Source organism: Anabrus simplex, chromosome 13 (genome assembly GCF_040414725.1).
Source record: "Anabrus simplex isolate iqAnaSimp1 chromosome 13, ASM4041472v1, whole genome shotgun sequence".
Classification (NCBI taxonomy): Eukaryota; Metazoa; Arthropoda; class Insecta; order Orthoptera; family Tettigoniidae; genus Anabrus; species Anabrus simplex.
The window spans coordinates 38,918,378-38,932,930 of record NC_090277.1 but is presented as its reverse complement, the minus strand read 5'-3'; the positions used below and the strand labels follow the sequence as shown (position 1 = coordinate 38,932,930).

Sequence of the window (14,553 nt, the reverse complement as noted above, 5' to 3'; positions counted from 1 at the left end):
AGTTGTCAATGTGACTTGAGACCGACAAGGTCATCTTCATTCGAGACGACAACTTTTAGTTACAAGTAAGTCATATGAGTTTTCTTTTCGTACATCATTTTTAACTTGTTCTTCATCCACTCATACATTCCTTTTTTCTCATTACAGATGTTACACGTTTTATTCGTAGTATTGACGGTCTCACTACACTCCTCAGCATAATGTTTTATTTAACAGCCAGCAAGATCTATTAGACGAGAGGACTTTGCACCTCAATGTGTTTTTAACTCACTTATCATGATCACTGTCACTTCACATCATTACGTTTTTTAATTTGTTTGTATATTATGTAACAATCGTTTTACTACTGAAGATGGCCTTGAGATTAGGCTGAAACATGTATAGACTTTGTTTCAACTAACAGATGACTTGAATTGTATTGATAGGAGGATTTTATAAATATTTTCTTTTGTAAAGTATTCATTACTATTATTATTATTCCATATTCAGTACGGTATTATATTTTACAAGGTCTGTTTACCACGGTCATATTGCATCAGCTGTTCTTGTGGGCGTAGCACGCTGGCAACAGAGGAATGGCAATGATCATTTGTTTTGTGAACAATTTAGAAGTAAGGCCGTGCGGAGTATATGTCGTGCAGGTTTAAAATTTCATAAACAGACCATGTCACAACAAAGAGGTACTTCACTGTGCCAGGTTAAAATGGGAAGTTTCAACACTCAAGATGTAAATAAGCAATTTGTAGATAGTTTTTTCAACAACTTGTGCAGAGCTTCATGGTAAGGAAACTTACACTAGGCTCCAAACATTTTGAAACCTACCTCGCATAACCTCACCAATAATATCAAAAGAAGGAATGCTTCATCAATTGCCTACCTTATACTGATCTGATGAAGAGTGGTTCTTCTCCAGGTATGTTAGCTTCCCCAGAATATCTGTCTGTAAGTCGCTGACCTCCTGCTTCATTAACATTTCCTATCAACATTACCAACACTGTTGTTTCCAATTTCTTCTGCTAAATATTTCTGAGGCAACGAATACCCCAGCTTACACTGCATTAAATCGATTCAAACACAATAATATCACTTCCATTCCATTTAAAATATGGAAGATCTCTTCTTCATTAGTAGACTAAGAAATAAACACACACCCAATGAATGTAAACTACATTCTTTTGTGTCACTGCAGTACACATTTGAAAATAATCTGAGCTAAACAGTTGTAACAGTGGTATTTAATTAAATTGCATTTTCTTAGTATTCACCACTGAATCACCTCCGCCCACTGGGTAAAATCGTACTTCATTAAGGGGCAATGAGCACACAGAAAATTATGAACACTGTTATCAACATGGAAGAAAACACCATCAATCACCATCAATCATTACTGATCTGCATTTAGGGCAGTCGCCCAGGTGGCCTTTCTGTTGTTTTCCTAGCCATTTCTTAAATGACTGCAAAGAAACTGGAAATTTATTGAATATCACCCTTGGTAAATTATTCCAATCCCTAACTTCCCTTCCTACAAAGGAATATTTGCCCCAATTTGTCCTCTTGAATTCCAGCTTTAACTTCATATTGTGATCTTTCCTACTTTTAAAGACACCATTCAAACTTATTTGTCTATTGACGTCATTCACCCCATTCCTCCATTGACAACTCGGAACATATAAACTTTTTACAAGTTATTATCCTCATTAATGTTTCTATGTTGAAAGTTATTCCTATAAGAAATAACAAAGGTATTTTTACTGTTCCACAAACTTAGTTGAGCAGCTTGTCTCCTTTCTCCTAAGTGTTCCCAGCCCAAACTTTGCAACATTTTTGTAACGCTACTCTTTTGTCGGAAATCACCCAGAACAAATCGAGCTGCTATTCTTTGTATTTTTTCCAGTTCTTGAATCAAATTACCCTGGTGAGGGTCCCATACATTGGGGTCCTCTCCTTTACATCCTTACTACAACCCCTGAACACCCTCACAACCATGTGCAGAAATCTAAACCCTTTATTCAAAATCATATTTATGTGATTATCCCAATGAAGATCTTTCTTTATATTAACACCTAGGTACTTACAATGATCCTGAAAAGGAACTTTCACCCCATTAACGCAGTAATTAAAACAGAGAGGATTTTTCCTATTCGTGAAACTCACAACCTGACTTTTAACCCCATTTATCATCATACCGTTGCCTACTGTCCATCTCACAACATTATCGAGGTCATTTTGCAGTTGCTCACAATCTTGTAACTTACCATACAGTATTTATTACTCTGTACAGAATAACATCATCTGCAAAAGGCCTTATCTCTGATTCCACTTCTTTACACATATCATTGATATAATATATCTAAGAAAACAAAGATCCAATAATACTGCCTTGAGGAATTTCCCTTTTAATATTATAGGATCAGATAAAGATTTGTCTACTCTAATTTTCTGAGTTCTATTTTCCAGAAATATAGCCAGCCATTTAGTCACTCTTTTGTCTACTCCAATAGCGCTCATTTTTGCCAGTAGTATCCCATGACCTACCCTATCAAATGCCTTACATAAGTCAATTGCAATAGTCTATTTGACGTTCTGAATCCAGGATATCTGCTAGATCTTGTTGGAATCCTGCAAGTTGAGCTTCAGTGGAATAACCTTTCCTAAACCCGAACTGCCTTCTATTGTACCAGTTGTTAACTTTGCAAACATGTCTAATATAAGCAGAAACCATGCCTTCCCAAAGCTTACATGCAATGAATGTCAAACTGACTGGCCTGTAATTTTCAGCTTTATGTCTATCATCCCTTCCTTTACACATAGGGGCTACTATAGAAACTCTCTATTCATTCTTGAAAACAATAATCAAATAATAAGTCCTTCAGATATGGTACTATATATCCTAACCCATTGTCTTTAGTATATCCCCCGAAACCTTATCAATTCCAGCTGCTTTTCTAGTTTTTAACTTATGTATCCTACTGTAAATGTCATTGTTATCATAGGTAAATGTTAATATTTCTTTAGTATTAGTTACCTCCTCTATCTGGACGTTATCCTTGTAATCAACAACCTTTATATACTGCTGACTGAATACTTCTGCCATTTGAAGATCCTCACATACGCACTCTCCTTGTTCATTAATGATTCCTGGAATGTCCTTCTATAGAAACTATACAAACTACGCCACTTTTCCAGTATATATGATGCTGGCTTAAACAATACTGGCATCAGAATGTTAAAAAAAATCAAAATCAAATTGATACTGCAAAAAATCATGCTTATGAAAGTAAAAGAAACCGTGCAACCATGCCGATTTGAAACTCATGGGTACCTAATGGAGTGTTAAGTGTATAGCCTAGTTTCTTAAGCACTAATATGTGAGAAAGCAAAGTTATTCAGTGAGCAGCAAGTGGCATTACAGAACTGTCATGCAGGCTGAATGATGATGATGCTCAATGTTTAAAGGAGCCTAACATGTAGGTCATCGGCCCCTAACGGTATGAAATGATGAAATGTAATGACAATTTTAAAGTCCAAAATCCTCCACTGACCAGAATTCAAAATGTGAGAATGAAGAAAGAATGGATGGATATGAATTTAAAGCAATCAGTGGATCCAACCTGCAATGCCCCACATTCCCAGAAACTAACATTAAACAATAATATTACTGACCATGAGACTGCTTTCTAAAGTACAATACTGAATCGATGATGATTGTATTTTTCTTGCTATTTGCTTCACGTCGCACTGACACGGATAGGTCTTATGGCGACGATGGGACAGGAAAGGCCTAGAAATGGGAATGAGGCAGCCATGGCTTTAATTAAGGTACAGCCCCAACATTTGCCTGGTGTGAAAATGGGAAACGAAGGAAAACCATCTTCAGGGCTGCGGACAGTGGGATTCAAATCCACTATCTCCCAGATGCATGCTCACAGCTGCGCGCCCCTAACTGCATGGCCAACTCGCCCGGTAGTCTAAAGGGGTCCAAAATCCAAATCATTGGCCCCTCATAATGGTACTTATCGCTAGGAAAGTAGAATCATGGTATATGACATGTTTCGGTGCTAATCAAAACGAACATAGACTTGCAATATTCCACAGATTATGGTATTACTCACAGGTAATGTAATGCGCACATGTAACACAGACATATAGTGTTTCTCACATTGCAACACCATTTACAGGCAACACAAACCTATGGTGTTCTTCACACAAATGTACTGACAACAGGGACTCGTACTCTCCCGTGGTGTTTCTCACATAGTGGGTACTAATCATAGGCAAGGCAGAACCATGGTGTCACTCATACAGTGGTACTAATCACAGGTACTGTGAAAGGCAAAAGCACACACTGTTGCTACTAATTACTAACCTATTGTGTACCTAACATAGTAAAAGTGACCCGTGGTGTTCCCCGCATGGCGGTACTAATTACAAGTAGTCTCATGGTTCTAATTCGATGATCTCTCGGTTGCCCCTTTTAGTCACCTCTTACAACAGGCAAGGGATACCGTGGGTGTATTCTTTGTCTGCATCCCCCACCCACAAGGGGTCGGGCTGAATGAAACATGCTACTTATTAAAGTAAGTTTGCATCCTAATCTATTAGGACTTAAAAATCCAGACTCTAATTAAGAGGTACTCGTGTTCTTTTATGTTATCAAAGGATCTGGCAATGAACTAACTGTAGACCTTTGGAACACAGATGTCGTGAAGATCGTCCGTGATCCCATGACCAGACCATGACCCGAAAAAGGAGGTACTTTGTTGTGCCACGATATCATGGGAAGTCTTAATCCTCATAAAATGCAACAAAGCTATTTGTAGATAGTTTTATCAGCATCTTGTGTAGAGATTTATTGTAAGGAACCTTACAGCAAAATCTGAAAATTTCAAAACATGCCTCACATAATGTCATTACAAACATAAAAAAGGAAATGTTTTATCATCTGCCTACCTTATGTTGATCTGTTGAAGTGTGATTCTTCTCCAGGTATGAAGTTAGTTTCCCATTAATCTCTGTCTGTAAATCATTGACCTCTTGTTTCCCCAACATTTCCCCTTTCTCCCACACCTAGAGCACATAATCAGTTTCATTTATTTCAACCTGATTTGAAGAAACAAATGCGAAAATAATGAACAATGAAAACATCATAGAAACAGTGTCAGTGACACTGTGGTGTCATTAAAATAAGTTTGCTCCCTAACCTATCAGAGCTTACAAATCCAGATCCATTCGCATCATTTGACAAGCTGTGGTTACATGTGGTGTTATGGCGCATGAATCAAATGACGAGCTCAGCATGCAATGATGCTTATCTTTGTATACACTGACTGACAGAGCAAATGCAACACCAAGAAGGAGTGGTCAGAACTTTATGCCAATTGAAGGGTAGACTGACGTCACTGAGGTATGCTCATGATGTGAAATGCGCCGCTGTGCTGCGCACGTAGCGAACGATAAATGGGACACGGCGTTGGCGAATGGCCCACTTCGTACCGTGATTTCTCAGCCGACAGTCATTGTAGAACGTGTTGTCGTGTGCCACAGGACACGTGTATAGCTAAGAATGCCAGGCCGCCGTCAACGGAGGCATTTCCAGCAGACAGACGACTTTACGAGGGGTATGGTGATCGGGCTGAGAAGGGCAGGTTGGTCGCTTCGTCAAATCGCAGCCGATACCCATAGGGATGTGTCCACGGTGCAGCGCCTGTGGCGAAGTTGGTTGGCGCAGGGACATGTGGCACGTGCGAGGGGTCCAGGCGCAGCCCGAGTGACGTCAGCACGCGAGGATCGGCGCATCCGCCGCCAAGCGGTGGCAGCCCCGCACGCCACGTCAACCGCCATTCTTCAGCATGTGCAAGACACCCTGGCTGTTCCAATATCGACCAGAACAATTTCCCGTCGATTGGTTGAAGGAGGCCTGCACTCCCGGCGTCCGCTCAGAAGACTACCATTGACTCCACAGCATAGACGTGCACGCCTGGCATGGTGCCGGGCTAGAGCGACTTGGATGAGGGAATGGCAGAACGTCGTGTTCTCCGATGAGTCACGCTTCTGTTCTGTCAGTGATAGTCACCGCAGACGAGTGTGGCGTCGGCGTGGAGAAAGGTCAAATCCGGCAGTAACTGTGGAGCGCCCTACCGCTAGACAACGCGGCATCATGGTTTGGGGCGCTATTGCGTATGATTCCACGTCATCTCTAGTGCGTATTCAAGGCACGTTAAATGCCTACCGCTACGTGCAGCATGTGCTGCGGCTGGTGGCACTCCCGTACATTCAGGGGCTGCCCAATGCTCTGTTTCAGCAGGATAATGCCCGCCCACACACTGCTCGCATCTCCCAACAGGCTCTACGAGGTGTACAGATGCTTCCGTGGCCAGCATACTCTCCGGATCTCTCACCAATCGAACACGTGTGGGATCTCATTGGACGCCGTTTGCAAACTCTGCCCCAGCCTCGTATGGGCGACCAACTGTGGCAAATGGTTGACAGAGAATGGAGAACCATCCCTCAGGACACCATCCGCACCCTTATTGACTCTGTACCTCGACGTGTTTCTGCGTGCATCGCCGCTCGCGGTGGTCCTACATCCTACTGAGTCGATGCCGTGCGCATTGTGTAACCTGCATATCGGTTTGAAATAAACATCAATTATTCATCCGTGCCGTCTCTGTTTTTTCCCCAACTTTCATCCCTTTCGAACCACTCCTCCTTGGTGTTGCATTGTCACTGTCAGTCAGTGTATTATAACTTTTTTCAATACAAGTTTTCACAATACACACTGTAAGGAACTAGAGACACATGTACTGTTGGTAACCAATGCTGTCTGAATTACTGTGTGATACAGGGATTGTTGAACAATAATTTATTTTAATCGGTGTTAAGAACTCATTATGCAGTAGAATCAGCATTGCGATATATTCTGAGAGCTTCAATCTGCTTGTATTCCTTGGCAATTATGGCAATAATTATGTTTTGGAAGATGAATCCGAGTTTGAGAGTTGTGATGGCAACAGTGAAAGTTATTCGAGTGTGAAGTGCATTAAAGAAAGTCAGGGTGGAAATGCCACGCCAGCTCATTTCAAACCCACGTGGCCGGTGATACAAAAGAACCATACTGATTGAAAATTCGTGAACAAAGGTATGAATCCTGATATAATATCCAATTAGTGAATACACAAGTGTTTCAGAAATAAGCTATGAAATATTTAGTCTGCCCATCTTATGAACTTGCGGTCTTTTTAGACAACACAGTTCTGTTCCTTTGAGAAGTTATTTCAAATGGAAAGTTCGAGATGCAACCATCAGTCATTCAAGGAATGAAGAATGGGTAAGTAATAAATTTCAATTGCATGAATGCAAAATTAGAGTGAATTATCTTTGTTAGTATTTTATGCATGTTTTTGTGTGACAGATACTCTGATACTACTGCCGGGCAAATTAAATCAGATTCTACAGTCAACAATGTGACAATTTATTGAGACTTGAATGGTCTGACATACTTATATTGTTCTATGTTGTCAAAGTATGGACACTAAAGGCAATGGCAATGAACTGACTGTAGGCCTTTGAAACACAGATGTCGTGCAGAAGGTCCATAATTCCGTGACCAGAACAAGTCAAGAAAGAGACGGTACTTTGCTGTGCCAGGATCTCATGGGAAGTCTTAACCCTCACAAATTGCAAGCAAGCAATTTGGAGATAGTTTTTTCAACAACTTCTGTAGAGATTCATGGTAAGAAACCTCATACCAAGTTCCCAAACTTTCATTAAATACCTCATATTACCCCAGTTTTAATATCAAAAGGAAAGCTCCATCATCTACCTTATATTGTCAACTACATAGCGTAATGGTTAGCACTATTAGCTGCTGTCCTCGGAGGCCTGGGTTCGATTCCTGGTACTGCCAGAAATTTAAGAATGGCAGGAGGGCTAGTAGGTGACTGAAATAGTACATGCAGCTCACCTCAACTGAGGGTGTGCCTGAAAAGAGCTGCACCATCTTGGAGTGAGGACACGAGTTTACTTACCGATACCTTATGTTGATCAGACGAAGTGTGATTCGTCTCCAGGAATGAAGTTAGTTTCCCCTTAATCTCTGTCTGTAAATCATTGACCTCTTGTTTCCCCAACACTTTCTCTTTCATCCACACCTAGAGCATATAATTATGTTTATTGCTTCAACTTGCTTTAAAGAAACAAATGCAAAATCAATGAATAAAGAAAACAGCATAAAAAACATGTCACTGTCTTGCAGGCTAAATGAAACACACATTAAAATAAGTTTGCATCCTAACCTATCAGCGCTTCAAAATCCAGACTCTAGTTTAAGAGGTACTTGTGTTGTTCTATGTTGTCAAAGTATGGACATTAAAAGGTTAGGCAATGAACTGTAGTAAGCCTTTGAAACACAAATGTCGTGCAGAAAGTCCATGATCCCATGACCAGAACACAACAGGAAAGAAGAGGTACTTCACTGTGCCAGGACATCATGGGAAGTTTTAATGTTCACAAAATGCAAGAAAGCAACAGCTTGTACAAAGATTCATAATAAGGAACCTGACACCAAGATCCCAAATTTTTTAAACCTACGTTACATAACCTCACTACTAATGTGAAAAGTAAGAACATTTTGTCATCTGCCTACCTTATATTGATCTGATGAAATGTGATTCTTCTCCAGGTATGAAGTTAATTTCCCCTTAATCTCTGTCCGTAAATCACTGATGTCTTGTTTTCCAAACACTGTCTCTTTCATCCATACCTGGAGCACATAATTATTTTGATTTATTTCAATCTGCTTTAAAGAATGAAATGCAAAAACAATTCACAATAGTTAAATCAACACTCTCAAGGGAAGTATTTTTACATTAGTCCTTGTCTTATCTTTGATTTTATATCATTGCAAGTTCTTTTTTTTTTACATTGAACTAAGACTTTAAGGTATACTGTATGAGACAACAGGACATTGATTACAATGACTTTTTGGCAACAAGGAAAATATGAAGTGTTGTGAGGAAATACATTAAACTCCTCTGGCAAACCAAAGTATTGCACACTGTTTTTCAATGTTTCTTACTGTGGTGTAAGACACCCTACCAGGGTGCGAAATCGCGGGGGAGGAGGATGGGAGGGGGGTTTTCCCCACCGATGATTTTTTCTCAAAAGTTCCCCCCCACTAAAATTGCCCAGGGGGGGATTCTTTCATTATAAAATGAGGAAATTACAACACATATATTACTGAAATCACTGTGTTTTACTCTGCATATTTTCATAAAAACGTCAACAATAATACACATAAGTTAGAAATAATAGGATGACTGTCGCACCTTGAGCAATTAAACAATGCAGCGGTGACAACTCCACACATGCAACCTATTTTTAATGTTTCATTCTGGCAAGTCCATCTGAAACCCGGGAATAATTCTCCATTGAACATCATTCTTCTTATAACAACAGAATTCAAACGAAAAGATTTTAAATTTACATTTAAGGGAATTTTATACCCTTATATACTGTTTGAAATAAACATTAGTAGTTAAGCCCTCCGATCCTCCTCTCCCCCCCACCATTTTTTTCGATTTTGCACCGTGCACCCTACCATGTTAAGAATATAATTTTCAATGAATTATAGTTCAGTTCTTAAGAGCTTTGACATTTGAGTACTGCTTTTTGGTCTTGGCTAAGTGAATGAATACACAGCCAATCATAGGCAGCCGATCGCTCAGATAGAGCGCATTAGATTCTAGTTACAGTCAGCAGTATTGTTGATCTGTTGTTTACTATAACCGAGTGCTATCAATTGTGTGTTGTATTATGCTCAGGTAGGAACAGCTTCAGCATCCTTCCTACAGCCTGGAGCATGTTGCCTGAAACTTCCAAATGTTTGGTCCACTAAAAGTAAATCTTAAAGGGAAGCGCATTCACTCGGACAAAGAACTGGAGAATACCGTGAAGGACTGGCTCTTGTCACAGTCACAGGAATTCTGGGAGCAGGGAATCCTTCTGCTCATGAAACAATGAGATGGTTATGCTCAAGCCTATGGTAGTTACTTTTGAATAAAAATGTTGATTATACCCACAGTATAATTTCGTACCTTTTCATTTCAACACCACCGGTAGATAAGCTCTCCCTTCCTCAATCCCAACACTTCTACATCCATCTCTCCTCAGCTCCGAAAAGCTTACTTCCGATTCCTAGCTTTGCTAGGAGGGAGGTCTTCAACACTCATTAAGGTGGAAAGTATGGGGTAAGAAGAAAGCCAGAAAAAATAGGGAAATAAAAAACAGGCAAAAAATTTCAAGATAAACACAGGAGGAAGTAAAGGACTAGGAACACAAGAGATATACAAAAGGAGAGAAGAGGAACCCACCAAGTCATGATGATCATCATCATCTACTAAAGTCAATGCCCTGTCATTGTAGCCACATCTGACGATCATTTGCTAGCCTCCTCATGTTGCTCCATGAACCACATGCCAGTACACTGACGGAGCTCCTGATGTCCTTGGTCATCTCCGGGGTTCTTTCACTTAACTTTCAATGACGCTTTGGAGAAGAGAGTCATTTCTCAGTACGTGTCCAAGGAACTCATTTCCCTCTTCTTTATTGTACTCAAACATTGATCCTCTTTTGCATTCTTTAAAACAAAGCCATTTTTTTATTTATCCATCCAACTTCTTGTAGTTCTTCTCCAAAACCACATTTCTGCAGCCTCAAGTTTTGTTTCTTCCTGTTTCCCTAATGTCCAGGTTTCGCATCCATACAGTAGCACACTTCAAACTAAGATCTTGAAAAATGATTTTCTGGTATCCAAACTGAGATGGTTGTTCAGCAATAAGTTTTCTTATTTTGGAAGGCTCGTTTTGCTACCACCATTATTTTCTTGATTTCTGAAAGGGATCTGTTATCAGAGGTAATTACGCAACCCAAATGGGAGAATTCTGTGACTTGTTCTATCGGTGTATTATTTAATTTTAAGTGTTTTCTGCCTGTAAGCTTCTTTTTGTCCACTATCATGAATTTTGTTTTCTTTATATATAGTTTAAATTTTTCCAAGGATTTGTTTAATGTTCTTAGCATCTTACGCATATTCTTTTTGGAATTAGCTAAGATAGCAATATCATCTGCAAAGTGGATACTGTTCACATTCATTTCCATGTCTGGTCAGCATTTCCAACAAGCTGCAGCTGCGATGGCCTTGTTGTTTCCTCTAAAAACATCTTGTGATGTGCATGGGTTGTCCAGGAGGGGACAGAAAAGTAGATGGCTTGGGTCTTATTCAGCACCACATTCACGCAAGGTGTCTGTGTTTGCCGGAAGATTCCCCCATTTCTTCAGGTTGGTCTTGCATCAAGGGACGGACGAGGGTGCTGTGTATGCAGTAGGAGGGATTTGATGTCCTTTTCTCCCATTGGTAAATTTAACTCTCATTCTCTAAAAATTTAATTTGTACTTTTGTTTTCCTTCATAACTGTGCCGAACCAAGCCTGCCTTGGTGGTGCACTTCCTTTAATCCTACTTCTCCTTGACTGTCATTGTCGCCATTAGCGATAACATTACCCGAATGTGACGTGAAACTTATAGTTTCTCATTGAAGATGGCGCTCTAGCCATCTGTGTTTATACACAGTCTCTTTGACACAGTCTGTCTCTCGCTCTCCGAGTGTTAAGTTGGTCTGCTCGCGATGCCAACAATGGTCGGATCAAACGTGATAAGCAGACTGGAATTTAATATGTGCTTCTTGATCTGCGAATTGCTATTATTGTGGATTTACTTGTTTCAAGGCTCGGTTCTCTGCTTGAAATTATTTTGATTGAGGTATATATTTCGAGACTCCTGATTGCTGCTCCCAGGTATTCATTCATTCATTTTATTTCCTTTTCATGCCAGTTACAAAAACTGTTCTGTATGATTGCATTTCGGTAGTCTTTTATCACCTGTCCTTGCAGGCTCTTAATTACTTCATTTTATGTGTGTGTTTCAATTTTTCCTTTCTTTGTGTGCACACGCGTGGGAACGGAGAGTGGTATTTACCTATCTGTTTGTTTGGGCCTGTGTGTGTTTGTGGGTTTTGAGACCATGCATTTTTGTTTACTCATCATTTGAAATCATGGCTGAGCATTGGTGTATTGTGTGATTTGACGCTACGGGGTTTAATCCATGTTTGTCCACGTGAGGCAATTTGGATGTCCCGTGTAGCAGGTCGACGAGTGTTGTGATTGCTACGATTATATTTGGATCAGCCTTGCCTATATTTTGCGGCGGTCCAGCATTGTATCTGCGGTGTTCGAACCATGCTCGTGAGCCCATGATATCCTTCGCTATCCTGTGCGATAGTATACGTCGCGTGCCTTTACACTCCGGACTGATCTGGGTCGATTTTATATTGGGTCTCTCTTCTTGTTCATACGTGTGTGTGTATGTGCGCGAGCCTGTGCTGTCTGCTTGTATACGGTCTATAGTACTCTCCGTATCTCGTAATTTCAATTTTAATTTTTCTTTATTTTATTTTACTTTTCGTTTTAGTTGGCCGATTCGGGCCATGTGTAGTGTGCTATTTTATATTTCTAGGCAGTTATTTGGTCCATTGTCGCCAATTAGTTTTTGTTTTTGTAACTGTGGCAACATCATCTTCTCCTTCGCTTCTGCTCCTTTTGGGAGGCTGTGCTTTGCTTTTGTTGGGACGCGCTGGCATCGAATGGACGCTCGCTTGGAGCGCGGATGCAAACTGCGATATGTGCGCGGCCCGTATTACCGCGACTGTATTATTCCTTCAGTGGTTCCATTTTCTGATTCCTTCGATGATGTGTTTCACGTCACATTATTTTTCTCAAACGAATTCGTAAATTCTATGTAGTCATACGTAGGTGTGTTGTGCGATCGTGTGTACTGTCGGCGTGTTATACAAAACTTACTATGCCACTGAACGGGATACTACTTGATGTTTCAATTTTCTACAGTTATGTAAGTAACTTTTAATGCAGCCTCACATTTCTGTTCTCATTCTAATATTATGTGTGTTTATAATAAACCCCAGTTTCCTTGATCCATTCTTTTATTCCTGGGGGTTACGGGTTCATGCCTTTCTGTCCTTTCGCTTCCCTTTGTCTACGCACGGATCCAGCCCCGAGCTGTTTTAGCTCGTTCCAGTCCATCCACGGCAATTTACGAAGAGAGGTAAGCGAGGTAAGTATCTGCGCGTTTATGTCGTGTACTGTTTTGATGTGTAATGGTAGCAGGGTATGGGGGTGGTAGATAACTCAAACATTTCTTGAGATATTTTGATGAAATTATATGGCCCGGTTTCTTCAACGAATGTTAAGTGTTAACACTGCTGTTACGGAGACTTAACACACAATTTAACTAAATGGTCGTCTCATCAAGAATTGTTAACTCTAACAATTGTTAAATCTTGTGTTAAATTAACCTAGCAGCACCCCTGTGTTAAACCTCTTAACAGTTGCTAAAATTTCAAAATGGAGACATGTACAAGACGTAAGTTTGAAGCTTTACTGCTGTGTGAGGACTATTTATAAACTGAAGAAGGCAAAGGACGACCCATACTAAGAAATAATGACCTTTTAGAGTTGTTAGAAGAAAGATTTCTAATTACCGAAGCCATAATGAATAAGGTACCTACTAGACGATATAGGTTAGAGTTTCCAACAGATTGCTACTTACCAATCTCTCCAGTGCAGCAGTTGCTTATAGATTTTACAAGGATGGGTCAGACCCTGCGTCCAATCGATTTCAACTAGCTTAATGTACCTGCTGAGGGATACTCAACAGTAACTCGTGTAGAAGGGTTTGGGTCAATACTGTACAGTTTCGGTTTCGAAATAAATGAGGACAAATGTTACGAGGCAGGATCCGCTTCGGACCACGTGGAGGGGATAGAACACTAAAATGCGAACACATTTAACTTGAACTTGTTAGGTCCGCAACGTAATAATTTCCGAAAAAATTACGAATTTCCGATTGTAAAGCACCGCGTATATACTTGAAAAGTTGCACGCTAGTTAAGTGTAACAGTGGCTGAGTGGTCATCGTACTTGTCTACGAACCACGACGATGAGAGTTCGAGTCCCGCGTTGGATTACTTTTTTTTAAATACAAATGTAATTAATTATTTCAGGGAATGTGAAGGTAAAAATGCGAATAAAAGTAATGATCAAATTGCAGTGGAACTTTATTTCCTACCTCAAATTAATATAGTCCGCCTCTGTGGTGTAGTGGTTAGTACCCCCGGAGGTCCGGGTTCGATTCCTGGCTCTGCCACGAAATTTGAAAAGTGGTATGAGGGCAGGAACGGGGTCCACTCAGCCTCGGGAGGTCAACTGAGTAGAGGAGGGTTCGATTCCCACCTCAGCCATCCTCGAAGTGGTTTTCCGTGGGTTCCCACTTCTCCTCCAGGCAAATGCCGGGATGGTACCTAACTTAAGGGCACGGCCGCTTCCTTCCCTCTTCCTTGTCTATCCCTTCCAATCTTCCCATCCCTCCACAAGGCCCCTGTTCAGCCTAGCAGGTGATGCCGCCTGGGGGGGGTACTGATCA

General features: G+C 40.6%; 1 protein-coding gene across 5 annotated transcripts in view; it reads right to left on the bottom strand.

Moving 5' to 3' along the window:
* LOC136884700 (zinc finger protein 714) overlaps nt 1–14,553 on the bottom strand; it is a 242,411-nt gene that overhangs the window by 197,979 nt on the left and 29,879 nt on the right. For all 5 annotated transcript variants that reach the window (XR_010861407.2, XM_068229978.1, XM_067156976.2 and 2 more), the window contains exons 3-5: nt 8,645–8,761; nt 8,028–8,150; nt 4,951–5,067 (exon numbers count right to left, since the gene is read on the bottom strand). Coding sequence is in view for 4 of the 5 variants with exons in the window: in XM_068229978.1 (XP_068086079.1) it covers nt 4,951–5,067; nt 8,028–8,150; nt 8,645–8,761 (357 nt within the window). In the remaining variant the exon portion in view is untranslated. The remainder of the gene's footprint in view (nt 1–4,950; nt 5,068–8,027; nt 8,151–8,644; nt 8,762–14,553) is intronic.